The sequence below is a fragment of the Adiantum capillus-veneris genome, chromosome 9, assembly GCF_014529385.1.
Source record: "Adiantum capillus-veneris isolate H3 chromosome 9, ASM1452938v2, whole genome shotgun sequence".
NCBI classification, from domain to species: domain Eukaryota; kingdom Viridiplantae; phylum Streptophyta; class Polypodiopsida; order Polypodiales; family Pteridaceae; genus Adiantum; species Adiantum capillus-veneris.
Window position 1 is genome coordinate 10,792,279 of NC_140939.1, and position 18,970 is coordinate 10,811,248.

Genomic DNA, 18,970 nt, shown 5'->3' on the forward strand with positions numbered 1-18,970 from the left:
TACCTAAGGTCAAAGGACTTTTAACACTAACCTTTGGAGGTCTTCAATGAAGCTAACCCTAAGGTATTTAAGCTCCATTGGCTAGCCTTGCTGTTTGACATACCATCTCTCATTTAAACCCCTCTACCATTGGCCTCGTGTTGAGATAGATCTATAAGCACATGTCTATATTCTTACCCTTGTTCCCGTTTATTCTCCCACATTGAAAGATCAGTTTAATATGAGAAAATCATTTGCGTTGGTTAGATATTAGATCTTATGACATGACTTGAAGGAGAATTTATCTGAGTTGCAAAAACACACAATGGTCTCCTTTCTTTGAGACATCGGAGTTAGAGGAGATGCCCCTTGCTTTCTCTGATGGGCTGGCAGAAGGTACACAAAACTTCTTATCGGAGTAGGGGTTAAGGGCTTGGGGTGGAGTAGGGTTTTTGGTCCCTTGGTCTACATCAAAAGATTGAGAGGTGGAGGCTTTGTCCAATGGGTCATCGACCCCTTCTACTATAGAAGGATCAAAAATATCATCTAACAATGCTCCAAATTTGTTTTACATACTTGTTTCCATTGATCCTGTTAGGTGGCTTGCTTCTGTTGCCACTTTTTTTGTTTTATTTTTGGAAGCCTTGATTAATTTATTTTGACTCTTTGCCCGTTTCAGCCTCCTTTTGTTGCGGCTTCCTTGATAAATCTAGACAATCTTTAATCAGATGGCCTTGTCTGAGGCAATTGAAACATGTGTTAGGAAAATTTCTACATATTACATTCTGAACATGCAAAATTTGTCCCATTTGATTCTTCAAGGAGATGGAGTCTTTAAGATTAACATTAGTGTCCACTTCAATTAGCAGTTGGGGACCCCATATGGGATTAATCCCATTTGATGGCTTTTGACCAAGAACCTTAACAACCTGAGCTTCTACTTGCTTTAACCAATTAGGGAAGAATTCAAGTAGGAAGTCTGGGTAGACAGCCCACACAGGTACCCTTGAGGGCTTTTCCCCCTTAGGGTCAAACCCCTTATGCCACTTGAAGGCTGGCATAGGGAGAGCCATTGACCCCTACTAATAATTTGCAGTGCACCAACAACATCGTCCAAAAAGAACAGATAGTAATTGTTAGGTAAGTATTGTACTTGGGAGGGAAATAGATTTCTAGCTTCCCACTCTTGGGAGATCCATTGTTTAAGAACTTCAACAGGAGGTCTGAGACCAAGACACAAGCCAACGACCACTCTTTCTTACAAGTGTTTATAACCGTTGTCCAAATTCTATAGCTCCCCCAATCACTTCACCCTCTCCTCCATTGTAAGCCCTAGGATTTTTATCATCATTGTTAGCACCATGAGATTTTCCCTGCCTATCCCCTCCTGCTATATCTAATTTTTATTAGCCTGGTTAGTGATCAGCTCCTGAAATATAGTCTTTTCTATAGCCTTCTATTTGTTTTTACATAGAGCTTCAGAGTCACTTTTTTGAGCATTGTCTATATTGTTCCAGACATTTGAAATCATGGTAAACTGCCCAGCATTTAAAAGGAGTTTTAAAAATTTACCTCATAAGGCCTCTGCAAAAAAGGAGGGTGAGGGGAAAATTTGTTGAACTCTCCCCCAGATCTTTGAGGAAGAGGATTTAACACCTCATGCTAGAAGAACTGTGGAACATGATTCACATTGAGACCTAGCCTCATGAAGAGCATGAACATAAGAGGTAGGGCCGTTTGTAGGAAATGGTAGAGCCTGCAGACTGTCCCCTTGTAATGCTTGCATTGTAGGGCTTTGAGTAGGAATGGTGTTCTTGTCATGCCAAGGGTAGGACTAGACAGGCACGGTCCGCGCAATGTGCCGGACACATGCAGTAAAGGGGTCTATATATGGAAGAGGGACAGGGGCCTATATATAGGATGGTTGGGAGGTTATTCGCATGTCGGTCTACCCGTTGGTCTAGGGTTCGATTTGGCACATGTTGTCACATGGGATACAACATGGTCTAGGAACTCAAGGAGTTCAATTTAGCCAGTGTGGAGCATGATAACGAGGGTCCCTCTCACTCTTGTCACAGAGTGTTTGTAGTTACCTCCACACACAAGTACCAGCTCGTACTTGATGGATGTCTCTTTTCTTGATATCCTTGTTTGAGAAATCTTCCACATGTGGGGAATATGAGTCTCTGGGACTGACACTGGCGCCAACTATCTACCAATGTGTCGCGACGAAGTCCCTAGGTGCTGGTCGCATCCAACACCTAGGGATCACAGTTTGATATGCATTGAGGATCACAATTGATCTCTCCCAGTTATACTTTCAAGGAAAGAATTTCACAATCTACCACACGGTAGCGGACGAATTCAACTTTTCGAGTTGATTCCAATCATTATGTACACGGTTAACTATGTAGGTTACCGTTGCCTGCTAGTTGAGCAGTTTCTATAGACGGTCTTAACAAGGGGTTTGACTACGTAGATGTTAACCAAAGGGGTTGGATTGTGCAGGCAACACCCACGGTTTCCAGTACAAGTTGTATAAATACGCTTGAATTTTTTAAAGCCATGCCAAGGGCATGTTGGAACAGAGTATTTTGGACCGTAGCATCCACTATACCTTATGTTGTTACGAACCTAGTTGTAGGGTTCGATTTGGCACATGTTGTCACATGGGATACAACATGGTCTCGGAACTCAAGGAGTTCAGTTTAGCCAGTTTGGAGCATGATAATGAGGGTCCCTCTCACTCTTGTCACAGAGTGTTTGTAGTTACCTCCACACACAAGTACCAGCTCGTACTTGATGGATGTCTCTTTTCTTGATATCCTTGTTTGAGACATCTTCCACATGTGGAGAATATGAGTCTTTGGGACTGACACTGGCGCCAACTATCTACCAATGTGTCGCGACGAAGTCCCTAGGTGCTGGTCGCATCCATGGATTCAACCATTTTGAGCACACAGTATCAGAAGCAATTTTAGTGGCCAGAAATTGTCGGGTACTAAGTACAAACTTGTTCCGATTACAAGTGCTGTGAAACCACCTTAACGGAGGGTCGTTTCTACATATAGCTAAGTATGCTATGTACATGAGAATGTCTCATGGTTGGTACCTAGGTGTGACTGAGTTGTCACATTCTGTTATGGTCCAACTTTTGTTGCAAAATATGCTATATTCATGAGAATATATCTCATGGTTGGTACCTACCTAGGTGTGATCGGGTTGTCACATTCTATTATGGTCGAAATTGGTTGCAATACTTTCACGTACGTACCGTGGAAAGTCCCGTCATGGAATTGCGGTTCGGATATGTTTGTGTTAACTGCATGCACACTAGGTGTTATGGGCCCTAGTGTTTAACACAAATTTATTCGGAGCGGCATGCAAATTCTTGGACATTATTGTTTCTGCAATTTTTTGCACTGCCAGTGCAATCTCTCTTGCAGATTTAATAGGAGTTTACACCCTGCCATACAAGGTGCTGGCTGAGTATGGGTGTTCTTGATTGGCTGCTCGAAACTCCAATCTACTTTCAACCTAGTTTGTTGTCTCCATTCCATATCGAGTATATGCCAGATACTCAATGATTGAGTCAAAGTTTGTCGTCATTCGTGGGCGACTGTCTGTAAGTGGTTGGGGGAAAGCACCTCACTCTTACTGTGGCTATTCATCCCGCGTAGGATGGGCAGCTTACAAGCATTCTATTTAGTATTAAAGGATAACGCTAAAGGATATGCTAAGTGCATACGTTAGCAAGAAGTGAAACAACTAGATCAATTATTTTTCTGGTTTGGAGTTTGCTTCATATGATCAAAGGTATGTTACGGGTAGTTCTAGTCTTTGCCTGTTATTCTCAAGTTATCAACCTTAATCATCCGTTTGGATGAGGTTGACTATTGGCAAGAAACCACCGCAAGTCAAGGACTTGGTTGCTGCTGATGAGTATGTCAGCATAGTACTTTCATGGAAAGATGAGCCGAGGTTATATTGCACATTCCAGTACCTTCAGAAAGTCTGAAACCTGGGTATGCATTTAAAAACCTCGACGTTGTGCTAACTCGTTTAGCATTCTCAAGTGAGTTCTACATGGAGCCTTCACACTCTTTTGATTATGAGTCAGTTAACCAAAACGGTTGCACAGGGACAACAATGTAGAAAATCAAGATGTTACTCTTGATTTCATTGAACTTCCCAATGAACCGGGTTCCGATTTAACTAATCGTTGGATCCATGAGGGATGCCACGTTGGAAAACATTAGTGTTCTTATGAAGATACCACCACTTGTGTTTTCGAGGAGGAAAACGCTTCTCCAAGGGGGGAGTAATGTCATGCCAAGGGTAGGACTAGACGGGCACGCCGACCCGAGCAATGTGCCGAACACACATGCAATAAAGGGGTCTATATATGGAAGAGGGCCAAGGGCCTATACATAGGATGGTTGAAAGGTTATTCGCATGTCTGTCTACCCGCTGGTCTAACAGTTCTACACAACGCTGTGTACCTACAGAGGGGAAGCACGGCTCGAGTCGAAGGCTCATGATTTTTTACTACCCCATTGAGCATGGTATCCTCAAGAGCCATGTTACCTCTCCCCAAAGGGGAAGGACACAATGGTCCCTCAGAGCCTCAAGGTAGGACAAGCCAACAGTCTACAAAGTGAAGCGCGAGTTCAGAAGAGGCAAGGTTGCAGGAGGCGTGAAGGTCTGGCATATGTTGCCTCGGCAACAATGTTTCTCCTTCACACCCCCTTCCTTCTCTGTGTTTTATACTTAGACCTTGTTGTTTTTATTTTACTTCTTTTTAATTTTATTTTGTTTTAAAATGCTAATGTGCCGTGTACACCTTTCACCTTGTTGTTTAAGTGGGGCCCTTCGAATTATTGGACAGAGATACTAGTGTCGTGTATAATCCATGCTTAAGAATGGGAAATTATCCTTTCCCGCTGACAGCAAGGGCATACAGATACGTTAGGCTAGTTATTCTTTCGTTGAATACTTGGCCAGCCGCGCACAGGAAGTGAGAGTCGAGACGCGAGGGAGCCACAGTATCCATCCGACGAGTGCTCTGTGTGTTGCCTTTAAACGCCTCATTGAGCTTAGCAACTCGGAGTCTCCCTTGTTCGCAAAGACATGGCCATGGCATCCCCTTCTTCATCTGTTTGCCCCTCTGCGGACCCCTTCCGATGGTGGGAGAACACACTCAGAAAGGTACATGAAGCTTCCAACAATTTTTTTTCTCTTCAAATCTCTCTTTTGCTTGTCTTCTGAGTGAGATGGTGCCTCGAGAACATGCCTGCGCAATGTGAAGAGCTGAAAGTCCTTGAGTTTTGGGGTTGGTGTCTTCTATGTCAAGGGTGCCTTTTATGTCAAGGGTGTCTTCAATGCTGTATGCATTCCACATCACATGGCCGTTGTAGATCCCATACATATGCACTAAACTTGATATTCCAGACCATTTTCATGTGCTTTCAATAGAAGCCCACAAGATGTGAGAACCTGACTGCAGGGTGCTAGAGATTGTTGGGTCGTCAAGCTTTTGTTTTGGGTGCATCACAATGCAGCACTGCTTAATCTGAATATGTGGTAGTCTTTCATTTTTTGCTTGTTTATTTGTGATATCGTGTATGTCATCCTTACATGTATCTGTATCAATGTGTCATGACAGAGAAAAAAACAAGACCCCAATGTTGTGCTTGCCGTAAGAGAAGATGCTACAATGGTGTACATTGCAGCCACATCAGCTGTCAAATGGAAAGGTGATGGCCTTGTCTCTAAGTTTCGGTTATCATGCTTGCCAGACTCCAATGGCAATGATAGCCACACCCACGGGGACCTCATGCTCGTCATGCAGAGGTGCATTGAAGAGAAGGATATAACCGTTGGAAGCAGGGTACTTCGCAGCTTGTTGAAGGATGGACTTGTGTCAGATCATTTGTTAAGAAAGAAGCTGATTGACATGCTCTGCCTTCTAGATGGCCTGCATAAAGCGAATGAAGACATCTACGAGCTGTGCAAAGAGGAGATTTCGAGTTGGGACGTTCTAATTTCTGCCTATATCAAGCTTGAGCAGAACGAAAAAGTGCTTGAATTGTACCATGCAATGAAGAAGGTTCCTGTGGAGCCCAACTATGATATCTTTGCTGCTGTCTTCAGGGCTTGTGCTGTCCTAGAAGCCCATGAGATAGGCGTAGCAGTTCACATTCATGCAATTGAGCTCGGATACGACATGGATGATTTTATCACTGGGGTCATTATTGACATGTATTGCAGATTTGGATGGGTTTTAGAAGCTAGGAGAGTTTTTGATAAATTTTCGGAAAGAAGCCCCATGACTTGGAATGCTCTAATTGGAGGCTATTGTTACGTAGGTGATTTGCAAGAGGCTTTGCTTCTGGTTCAAAGAATGCAACGAGAGGGCTTGATTCTTAGTAACAGTATACTTGTGAGCCTTCTAAGATTGTGCAGCAAGTTTACAGGCCTGGAATCAGGGAAGAAAATCCATGCAAGTATCATAGAAGGTGGGGTTGAGAGCGATCTAAGGATCAGCAATGCTCTCATCAATATGTATGCCAAATGCAACTCTTCTGAAGATGCACGCGTCGTACTGGACAGAGCCCAACTGCATGATATTGTAACTTGGAATGCCCTTTTAAGTGGCTATGCTCAGCATGGTTGTTTCGAAGAGGCATTTGATATTTTCCAGGCAATGCAGCAGGGCGACTTTTGGCCCGATGGGACAACCTATGTTAGCTTGCTAACAGCTTGCTGCAGTTTAGAACATTTAGATAAGGGAAAACAGTTGCACTCCAGTGTTTTGACTCTTGGGCTTGATCTAAATCTGTCTGTTGGCAACAGCCTGCTGAACATGTACATTAAGTGTGGGAGCTTTGAAGACGCGAAGGCAGTATTCAATGCCCTTCCTGGGAAGGATGTGATCTCGTGGAATATCATGATCAGCGGGTGCCGTGAACATGAACATGGCGACGAGGCTCTTGCTGCTTTAAAAGAAATGCAAGAAGTTGGCATTCAGCCGGACCGCATCACATTTCTTCATTTGTTAAAAGTTTTCTCCAATATGTTAGCTTTGGAAGAGGGCAAACATATTCATTCTTTGATTATCCAAAAGGGCTTTGACACAGAAATTTCTATAAGCAACAGTCTTATTGACATGTACGGAAAATGTGGCAGTCTTGAAGATGCTGTTCTGGTGTTTGATAAGACACCAAAAACAAGCATAGTAACCTGGAATGCCATAATGACAGTTTATGCCTTGCACAATCAAGGGCAAGAGACGTTACAGATGTATACTCGATTAGAGCAGGAAGGCATAAAGCCTGACAGAGCGACTTATTTTAGTGCTATAAAAGCATGTGCCACTCTTGCTGCCTTGGGTTGGGGTAAAAGGATACATGATGCTGCCAAACAAGCTGGTTTTGCGACAGATATTGCTGTCACCAACGCTCTAATAGACATGTATGCCAAGTGTGGAAGCTTGAAGGATGCCCGTGAAGTGTTCGATGAGTCACCGAAGCGAACTGTGGTCACTTGGACCGCATTGATATCAGGGTATGCGGAGCAAAGTGACTACGACACTGCTGTTAAGCTCTTCTATGACATGCAGCAGGAAAGCATTGAGCCAGATGGGCTAGCTTTCTTAAGCCTCCTTTCGGCATGCAGTCACAAAGGTCTGGTTGAGAAAGGGCTATTCCATTTGAGAGAAATGAGAGATCAGCATGGGATTCTAGAAACACTTGAACATCTGGATTGTATAGTTGATCTGGTAGGATGTGGAGGGTTCTTCAACGTTGGGGAGGACCTTTTAGAAACAATGCCCTTCAAGAGCAATATAGTAGGCTGGCTATCATTGCTAGGCTCTTGCAGACTACATGTGAATGTAGAGGTGGCTAGGCGTTGTTTTGACTATGTCGTCGCTCTAGCAAGGGACCATGCGGCCGCCCACGTGATGATGTCCAATGTGTACTCAAAAGCTGGTATGTATAAAGAAGCATTGGAGCTGGAAATTGCAAGGTTAGGGAAGGAGGCCTGGAAGAAGGCAGGGCAGGCGTACGTTGAGGTTGAGGATTGTATACATCGTTTCTCGGCAAACGACACGTCCCATCCGCAAACACTTAGTATACATTCGAAGCTTGAGTCGCTAAGCTGGCAAGCAAAAGAGCAAGGTCTACTAAATGATAGCCTTGATTTGGAGGCTCTTTCCCCTCCTGTCAAGCAGGACCTTTTTTGCAGACACTCGGAGAAGCTGGCTATCACATTTGGGCTGCTGAATACTCCTGCTGATACTCCTATACGAGTAACCAAGAATATTCGTGTGTGCCCAGATTGCCATCAATCCATTAAACTAATCTCCAAGATTGAGCGGCGCGAGATAATAGTAAAAGATGTAGACTGCATACATCATTTTAGAGATGGAGCTTGCTCCTGTGAAGATAGAGACTATGTAAATAGTACATGTAAGAATCACATATTGACAAGGAAGTAAAGAGTCTTTTGGGGTATCATGAAAGATCTCAAGCTCCCTTGAATAGTGCACCGGCCCCTTCTAAAGGCATGTTGCGCAGCTTCTCTCTTTTGCTTTGCAGACTCCTATCTGGCAAGCCACTACAAAAAGGTCTGTAGTATCTCTTCTTTGTGGTGGAGGGACTTTTCAAGAGGGAAGGATCCATGATTGGCATATTCCTGAAGTATTGATGGGGATTTTGCTCTTGTTCTTGCTTTGGCATATTCCTGAAGCATTGATGGGGATTTATTAGCTAGCAAATGCTTTTATAGGTCACAGTCAAATTGTAATTGAATGTGAAGGGTATATCTCATTGCCTACTCATTTATATTGGAGAATCTTGAATGAGAATTGTCAAATTTGAAGGTTTATACTCAACTAAATCAATTGTGAAGATGGAGACTTGCAATCACTCAATCACATCAAAAGATACAGCAATCTACTTTTTACTCGGTTAGACTAACACCAATTTGGCCTATTCTCAATGGAAGAAGAAGAAGAAGAGGATTTTAACGTCGTAGAAAACTATCCCAAGAGACCTCAAAGATCTATCCCACGAGAGTTGAACTCAAGACCTGTTATTGAAGAGGGATACAGACAGCCATGTGGATAGATCGTCACTGTCTATCAAAATCAAAGTAGGAGGTTATGCTTGGTGGTCCTTTGGTTGGTATGTACACCGAAATGTGGTGCTGTCGCGAAAGCACGGAAAATTCTTGAGGAAAGTCAGCACTTGGGAAAGAGGAGGCCTTTCTCCAAATGCAATCACCTTGAAGGCTTGCGGCCTTATGCAAGACCTTCACATGGGTGAGAGAAATCATGATTAGATTGTTAGGGGCTGTTGGAGAAACACGTTGTGCTTGGCGATTTTTTGGTTGAATTGTGCTGCCTTTACGAAAGCACATAGAGTTCTTGATGAGCTTTTTGTCCAAGAGCACATTGATGAGTGTGTATGCCAAATGAGGTACCCTCACGAAAGCATGAGAAGCTCTTTCTGCCTGGAATATCATTACTTGGAATGTGTTGATTGCGGGACGCCCAACATGGCTGTGACGAAGAAGCACTGCACTGTTTTCACTGGATGCCAAGGGAAGGCTGCTTTCCAGATGCAATCCCCTCTGCTTGTACCTTGATGTCCTGTGGCCTCACGCAAGACGTTGGCACGGGTGAGAGAATTCACAATGAGATTGCTGGTGAGGGGCTGTCGGTGAAAGATGTCATGCTTGGTGGTGCTTTGGTAGATGTATGCCAAATGTGGTGCCATCATGAAACTGTCGATAATGGGGAACTAGAAGCTTGGATGACCGGCCTTTGAGCGTGCAATAGAATTAATTGTAATGCTGCAGCACAATTCCTCTAATTCTATTGCATGAATGGTAGCATGAGGGGGTGGAGACAGGAGGAGGGGCATCGCTATAATCATCTGCTGCTGCATCTGGAGAAGCGGCGGGGGTTGCCATCGCCTTTGTGACGTGGGCATACCAAATGACTCTTTGCTGGAACTGGGCCCATTGCTGAACTCTGTGCTGGTGTGCATGCAGCATTTGATTGCCATACTTGAAGGGGATATGCCATGCTCCCATCTGCATTTAACACCCCCCACTTCAACTTAGCCTGAACGTTGTCCACCACCGCATTCCTGAACATGCCATGCTCCCATCTGCATTTAACACCCCCCACTTCAACTTCGCCTTAACGTTGTCCACCACCACCCCTTGATTTAGAGAAGGTTTTACTTTGCCAGCATTCTGAGAAACTAGCCATTGCTTGTGCAATCATCAATACACTGCAAAGGATGAATATACGAAAAACATGGGGGTATGCGGGGATTGCCATGCTGCCATCTCACTGATACTAGAAAGGTTAAAATAGTGGTCGAAGATGCAAAATGTCTTTGTGGAAGACGATGTGTCGCCAATCCAAGTCACCGGTGAAGGGCTTTTTGAAAAAAAAGATGTCAGGAATTCAGTCACAACTTGGAATTTAGGAGTTCAAAGAAATCGGGGAAGGAATGACGAAGGCAAAGTCATTAGGGGGCCTTGTGTTAGGTAGGTGTGAGCCTAGTGAAGTGACCAAGAATCAGGTGAAGGTAGCCAACTGAAGTTACAACAAGAATCTAACTACAAGATCAAAGCCAAGCATAGAGGCATGGGCCAAAGGGGTGGTTTGTTCATGTTAAGTCGTGTGTTCAAGTTTAAATCATGCCACACCATCACCAACACCTCACAATTAACCATTATCAAGAGTACATTTGCATTTCCAAGCACACTTAACATCGGTTGTTTTTGCTTTTCTAGACAAGCGATGACTACAAAGCAAACATGTTTGGCTTTTGAGAATGCAAAACAATCTTCAAAAAACAAAAGCTTGATGTATTGAAGTGTATGCAAGTGCTTGGAGCATCACCATGCAGTGTGCATGCAATCTACAAGCTAGAAGCGATTCTTCCCTTGCAACAACGACATCTGCGGTTGTTGCGTTTGTGGTGATGATTGCACACGTAGTCCCATCGAAGGTGCAACCACTTCGATGAACATAACGTCACAAAATACTAGTAATGACCCATTGAGTGGTCTCTTTGAATCCGTGGTTGATAGTCACATTTATTTTGGGGTGGATTGATACACATTGTGTGCCATACAATCACCTATTGCCAAGAATTCCTCTTTGTCGTCTTTTGGCCAATTCGACCATTAGAATGAACAATGATTATATGACATAACTCATGACCTATATAGTTGAAAGAGGCTATCAAGCATTGATGGCTCGTTTTATTGGGGCAAGATTTTGTACCTTTTGATAGATGTGGGATTTATGGAAGATGTCTATCACATTCAATGACCAAATTAGAGCCATTCTAGAGCTCAGCCACATGGAGAAGAAAATGTTCATCGTGTGGGTTAGGAATCATTGGCACCATGTGTGGAAAGATTGGGCATTGCTTGAGAGGCTGGGTGAATTCTCAATTCCGAAGGTTGAGTGCACAATTGTGAAGTTTGACCCTGAGGAGAATGTGAAATTTTTATTAGTGCTCGGCATGATCAATAAGTAAGATCTTTAACATTATTTTGTTGCACTTGAATTTTGAATTGTTGCCTAATTGTTACCATAAAAAATAGGGTCACACGAATCCATGTGCCTCACGTCACTGTCCACGATATCTTCATGATGCGAAAGTTGGTACTTGTGGATCCACAGTCCTTGTTGGACAAGTTCAATGAGGAGGACATGACAAAAGCTAAAGAGCCCTCTATGGCGCGCCAATGAACCGATCAAGATGTCTTAAACTACCGATGTCTTTGCTAGCACAACTACACATGCATTGGATGACTTCATGGTATTTTGTTTAAAAATCAAATTTTCTTTATGCTGTGTACTATAGGAGGAGTTTGATGTAATGTATCAGCTCAAAATACAGAATTTGCATGCTAAGGACAGTAGAGAGTACTTTTCAAGAGAAGCAGATTACAAAACAAGCTATGAAATGTTGCTAAGGGAGACCAAGAATTTCTTTGTTCAGAAGGGATTGGAGATAGCGATCATTGTTAATCTAGAGAACGACACAAACTTCATTCAAAAGTGTATTTTATTTGTGGTTGGGGAGAGAGAGGATGCAAAATGACCCCCTTTAGAGTGTCCAAGGTTGTACGTGCACGTTTTAACCCTGTGGAGTAAGTATTCTTTGCTTTTAAATGTATTATTTGTTTTTCATGATTATCTAAGACTATATCCGATGAAACATTATATTGACCAAGGGCAATGTTTCTATGACTGAGGCATCTATTCCAACTCAAGAGAAGCCATTCTTGCATTGGTTGGGAATGCACGTTTACTAGTGGTAGCTAGAAAGGTAGGTACGGGATTATATTGTTAGGAATGGGCTTCAGCCTATGATCTCGGCCTTCTTAGTGAACCTTTTCTTGGAAGTATGATGATTCGTATCCATGAAACTTACCTCTTGTCTACTGGGTATCCTAGGTGGCCTAAGGCATGTGTAGCATGGCCAAACGTTGCCCAAGTCGTAGTATATCCCATGAGGTGTCTTCCTAAACATAGTAAAAGCATTTTGCAGGAGTCATGAGCCTAAAAGTTTTCCCTAAAGAGTGGCTACAAGTTATTGAGATGATATTACCCTCTTAATGATGTCATCCATGACGCCAGATGAGATGCTCTCTCAATCCTATATAAAGAGCTCATTTGTACTCATTTCCAATAAATTAAATCAATCACTTTTGTGCCTAAACTCTACTCTATCTTTGTTGTGCAATCATTGTGTTCTTAATTGTTAATTAGCATCCCATTACCATGAATGGTTCTCTCCCTTATCCTCCCTAATCCCATCAAGTGGTATCAAAGCCTATGGTTACTCCTAGGCCACTAGTTGATTAGCATCTCCTAATCCCACACTAAATTGCAAAGCATCTCTCTAATTGCCAATGTAATTATAATCAATTTCTTTTGCATTTTATTTACGCTACACTTGCATTCACTTCCTCTAACTACCAATTGCGATGAGATATGTACACTTATGTGTGCCACTATTCACGCTTTGACGCTAGCTAGTGGAAGAAACATTCATAAATTTCTTGCTAGTTTGGATTGATTAGATGGCATGAGATCTTAGCCCTCTACAATAGCTCCCGGACAAGCCCTTGATCTCTCTATTTGAAGCTCATTTTCCCTTTAAATCTTTGCTCAAAGTCGGGCCTACAGACTGTGTGTATAACTCTGTTAACTTGAGCTTATTTGGACTAATTAATTTTAGGAGAGTCTACATGCAAGCCTCTTGGATCTAGTGGTTAGCTTACCATCCCACAAGTCACGAGCTCAAGGCTTGTGGAGGTTTTTTTGGCAAGCCCGTCAGACGCCATTGTTGGTGGTAAACTGCATTACAAGAAAAGTTCGGGTCCATAGGCAGGCAAGCACACACTGAGAGTCCTTGACTACACACGGACGTGCGGGTGCATTAAACCTGGCTCTTTTGCCTTTTTTTTTTTGGCTCTACAAGAAGGATTTCCCATGAGAACTGCTCATAACCCAAGTACCCCCAAACCAAGAGCACATTCACACAATGCTATAATTTAGCGCTTCGTGAAACTCGTTGTCTCAGGACTCACACGATAGCAAAGGAAAATTAGGGTAGAAAAGAGGCAGTTCACATAAGCATCATATGAGTATCAGGTAGTAAATTCCAAGAAAAAATGAAGTGCTTTCATCGTTCTTATTGGGAAGGCCTTGATGAAGAGGTGCTTCACATAAGGAAACTCTCTCAAGCTTGTAAAAGAGTTTTAAAGGCCTCAAAATCTCCAAGAGCATTCAAGAAGTTTTCACACTGAGCATATCATGAAGATGATGGAGAAAACCGAGAAATGCAATAGGAGCTTCAAATACATAGGGGGGCTCATCATTCAAGTAAAGGAGAACATGCAGATTGAAGATCATGAAGACTATCAACATGAAGATGAATAAAAGAAGAATGAAGATGACGAGAAAGGTGCCTAGCCAAGGGGAGGAAATGAAAATAAGGACCAGTAGCAGAAAAGGAAGAATGGGATGAGGATCCAAAACCTTATGAAGACACAACTATGATGTATGAATATCTTCCATTTAAGGGGAGGTTCCATAGAGTCTGAGTGGTACATGAATGAGTGAATGATTGATAAGCCTTTTATGTCATAGAGCCTGTGTGGCATATGAATGCACAAGTGGATGAATGAGTGTGTTTGTCATAGCCCTAAACCCAAGGGGATGGTTGTTGGAAATGGGATTTGGCCTATGATCTGGGCCTTCTTTGTGAACCTTTGTTAGCGGGTCACCGTGATTGGACGTTTGCAACATAGCTTTCTGGCACTAACATAATGTCAATATGCAGGCAAGCGACTCAGATGGGACAGTGAGACTCTTTGAGGAGGATGTCAACCTGAAGAAGTGAACCTACATAATGAAGATATCTCAAACACTAGCAAATCTATCACTCCCTATTTAGGCAATCTGCCTATATCTTGTTTTACCTCTCTCGATTATCACACCATTTCGGCACTCAAACAAAGCCGAAATGCAATGAAACTTTAGGAGGTCTAAGATGTCTAGGTACACTATCCTACCAAGCATGGTAGCAATCCGTCAAGGTATCAAAATCACAATCCATCATGATCAAGGTCCTAGAAACTGCAATATAACTATTCAGGAAGGTCCCCCTATGATCTAGGAACACTCTTCTATAGTCAAAATGTAAAAAACCAACCATTAACTCACTCAAAACAATACATTTAGCTCGCCCACGCATAGTCACGAACCACAACAAAATTGAGAATGGTTAGACTTAAATTAAAGAGCACTAGACAAGGAACACAATGCAATTGTAAAAAACAATTAAGATTATGAGAGCTCAAGAAAAATGGATTAAAGTCGCAAGAAGAAGCTGCTCTCAATTGTACGCTTCAAACTCCCCAAAAATCCTTTGATAATGATAAGTGTTTTGTTCAAACTTACAAAATTAGGCTTTATACCTAGGGTTCCTTTTGGTCAGTGGCCGACTTACAAGGCTCAGACTTAGAATCAATCATTGCAACTCAAATTTTACAAAAGTTGGGCTCAATGATCACTCGACTAAAAATCAGAGTTCCTCTTATTTACAAGGCTTTTCTTGGAAAAATAATGAGAGTACAAAATTGGTGGCTTAATGACGAGGTGGCCGACTAAGAGGGTGCTAGTCTGGTCCATTTTCTAACATTCCTCTCTTCCTAGCCATTGCACGTCCTCGTGAAAGATTTGTCTTCCAGCTATCAATCAAAATTCTAGCCTAGGTACAATTCCCACCGTCTACATTCCTTCCATCCTTTCTGTGAATTTTGGAATATTTCCAAAATTTTCAATATGTGACTGAATATTGACTGTTTCCTTTGAATCTTCTCAGATGTCGAATGTTTCTTAAAACTAGCTTGTAACAAACAATTGTCCCAATAGTTGATCCGATGAGCATACTTTTCCAGTTGACTGTCGTATATAATGCTTTCCCAAATTTTTGCATCGACCAATGCACTTATGTGACCCAGTTGATCTGTGATGAGGAAATGTCCAATGAAAACCAAAAGTTGAGCCAACGCTTACCATGTTTGTGATGGGATCTTTAAATCATGATGGTGATCTAATGAAAACCTCCAATATCATATCGGTTGACCGAGAACTATGTACTTTCCTACTCCCGCCAATTGAAAATACACAGTAGCCAGCAATAGCCAGCTAAAAATAACCAATAGCCAGCTAAAAATTCCCAATGACAAACTCAAAGTACCTAGTAATCAATTGGTTACTCTTAGTAAAGGACCGCCATGAAATGCCTGGATCCCAAACTTCCAATCCCATATCTAAAGTGCAATGATTCCCTGGCTGGACCATCAAATACTCCATTGTTTGCTGAAGGTTTTTCCTCATAAATCTCCCCAGCTGAAACCTTAGCCTCCAAGCTGTTGTGTTGAATAATGCTCTGATCCTTACAATGCCCATCACTAGACATATGTTTGCCAATAAATCCTCTGAAGAGAAGTTATTCAAAATTTGGTATAACAATTTCTTTGGAATGGGTACATCTAGTTCTTTGAAATCTGAGATTTGAAATGGATATTCCCATTGCTTTGCAACTTGGCATTTGTCTCTTGTGCCTTGACCCTCTCTATGTCGGGGTATTTTCCATGCTGTATTGAAACAAAACCGGAGACCAATTGCTAGCTATTCATCCTTTAGGATTGTTGGTCTATCACGAACCTTAACAATATGAAAAGCTATAATTCTAGAATCTAGCCATCTGGCTTTAAAAATATGACCATCTGGTTTCCAAGCATCAACCCCTATGACTGCCTAGCCACACCGTGTATCCCATACTACATTCTCTGTTCTTATCATTAAACAGATCTTGCCCAGAGGAATTCCCTTACACCTGTGGACTGTCCATTCACCACTTTTATTTGGATACTCCCGAGCTCAACGCTTTTGTCTTATTGGAATCTTACATTTGCCCAAATGATGGACTTTTGGAGTTCTCAGGTCTGACCATCGCCTTTTCAAAAATTTTAAACTTTCCCTCTTTCGGCTTGCTGACATCTCCCTATTGACATCATCTTGATCACATTTAAAAAATGGAAGAGTTGATTTTTGAAATTCCTTCATAAGTGGTGTGTTGTGCTGAAGATCTGATTTTCTTCTTAACTAGATCCAATTTCTTGGTTGACCTTGTCTAGTGTTGATTAATTTCATATCATTATGTTGAACTTCATTCTTACTGAAAATCATGGCTTGACATTCAACTTTGGAATTATGAGTCTCATTTAGAATCCTGTGATCGCTACACACTCTACCATCCTGCACTAGTTTTTCACCCTCTCATCTATGCTGATGACAAGTACATTCCCTTCCTCGTAGATTATCATCACCTTCTGTGTGATGTATGCCTCCATTTTCTTGGGAACTACCCTCACCCATGGAACTGTTACATCTATCATGCAATATGAAAGGCAGGATGCCAATGTTGTGATGCCATTAGAAATATCATCCAACTGTTGAACCACATCAAAATCTGACTTGGTGGTTTGGAAATGAAATGGAAAACAGTCCAAATACTCATGTGCTATGTGCTATGTTTGTACAATAAGGTCAATGATCATATCAAATTGCAAAGTTGACCACTCTTCTTCCATCCGAGGAAAACTTAATTCCACCAACATCAATTCCAGATGATAGTACTTTAGGTTATTCTGATATCACTGCCCCGAATCAGAATCGAGAAAAAACTCATATGGAGTTGATGATTCAATTTTTTTTGCTTGAATCTGCATGTCTTGATCCAATTGATTTTAAACTTGCATTTGGACTTGCTGTTGGCTTCCCTTGTTGTGACACTGGTCTTTACATTGATTTCCTAACGTTCTCATATCCAACCATCTGCATTTGGACAATCGGTCTTCTTTGAGTATCCCCTGATCACAACCATCTTCACACCCATCTTCCTTATTGTAGTGGTCTGTTACCCTTCTCCCTTTTGTGACGAGTACATCCCCTTCCTCGTGGCACACCATTACCTCAAAGAAATAGTGAACTTAAGGTATCTCAGTGAATGCAAAACATGCTTGTAAAGTGGGTCAAATTTGCCAGATGTCCTAGGAGGTCCAAACAAGCTCCAATTGGGGTGAAAATCAATAGACAATTAGGATTGGGACACTTTTCCAAATGTCAATTATCTCACAAGGGCAATTCCTCAAATAGAATGATCACCATGAGGAATCAAAGATGTCATCCAAAATCAAATATGGCAAAGTCGGATCAAATTGAGCTATAAAGTGGGAAATTGAGAAAACTTGTCCAAATTTGAAAAGATTTCACAAGTGTATTAGGGTAGGCTATAGGAACATGTGCACCAAGTTTCACCTCAAAAGGCTATGTTTTTCAATTTTTCTAACCAAAACCAGATTATCAGGTCCTCATTGTCAAAAAAATCCTAACCCTAGAGTTTCAAGCCATTTGGATTTCAAAACCCTAGCTAAAGAGCCAAAATTCTCTAAGTCTACGAAAATTTTCCAAGAAATGGCATAAATCTCCAACCAGTGATCCAAATTCAGAATGTTTTGAGCCATAGCATCCCCATACCATGGTAAACCAGATGGTATCATTAGATCTTCAAAATGTGTTCCAACATGGATCGTGATCCATGTACCTCAGAGCCAAATCTGGTCTGTAACCACATGACCTAGTGCCTTTAGTTATCTTAGATACATTGGTGAAGTTTGGTCAAGTTTGGACTTTTTTTAATCAAGTTATGTTCATTTTTCATTTTATGGTCAAGTTTGCATTTTTTTGACTTTTTTGAAACTTTTTGGTCGAATTCAGAAGCTAATTAGCTGATTTTATGATGACAAAATACCTCGCAGAAGACCACAGAAGCAGTGGGAAGCTACACCTTATGAAGTGTTTGACATTTTATCAAACAAGAAAGCACACATTTTAGAAGAGGAGCTAGCAAAGATACTTGCTAACATGTTCATCGGCAAGTTCCAAGCTGCCGACGGAACCAAAGTGAAAAACACAATCTTCCCTAAAAAGTTATGGACACTGCACCAACAGCGGGAGGTCACAGAAGGGTCAAGGTACTTGCAGCTCGACACTTTCTTCTGGCTACCTCCTTGGGGAACCGACTTCCAGAGGGCACACAAATTGATGAGCTCAATCTAGTACAACAGAGAAGCCACCTTGATGGATAAAGATGGAGCTACAGTGAATTTCAAAATCACAGATGACATGATCAATCAAGCTCTACACCTAGCACTAGGCAACCATAATCTTCTTCATAAAACCAAGATTTGAAGTGCTGCAAATGAAAGAAAGATTGCTCAAGGATATAGATGCCAACCCTAAAATGGTACATACCAAGTGGCGAGAAATTTGGTTGAATCGACACCCCATGTATCTCATACTATACACAAA

General features: G+C 41.9%; 1 protein-coding gene across 1 annotated transcript; it reads left to right on the forward strand.

The window, feature by feature from the left end:
• The first annotated feature begins 4,907 nt into the window (after positions 1 to 4,907).
• On the forward strand, positions 4,908 to 8,948 carry LOC147450128 (pentatricopeptide repeat-containing protein At1g11290, chloroplastic-like). The gene is made up of 2 exons (XM_086519449.1): positions 4,908 to 5,187; positions 5,645 to 8,948. The coding sequence occupies exons 1-2, from the start codon at positions 5,110 to 5,112 to the stop codon at positions 8,477 to 8,479; spliced, it is 2,913 nt and encodes a 970-aa protein (XP_086375575.1). The 5' UTR covers positions 4,908 to 5,109; the 3' UTR covers positions 8,480 to 8,948.
• The last annotated feature ends 10,022 nt before the right edge of the window (positions 8,949 to 18,970 follow it).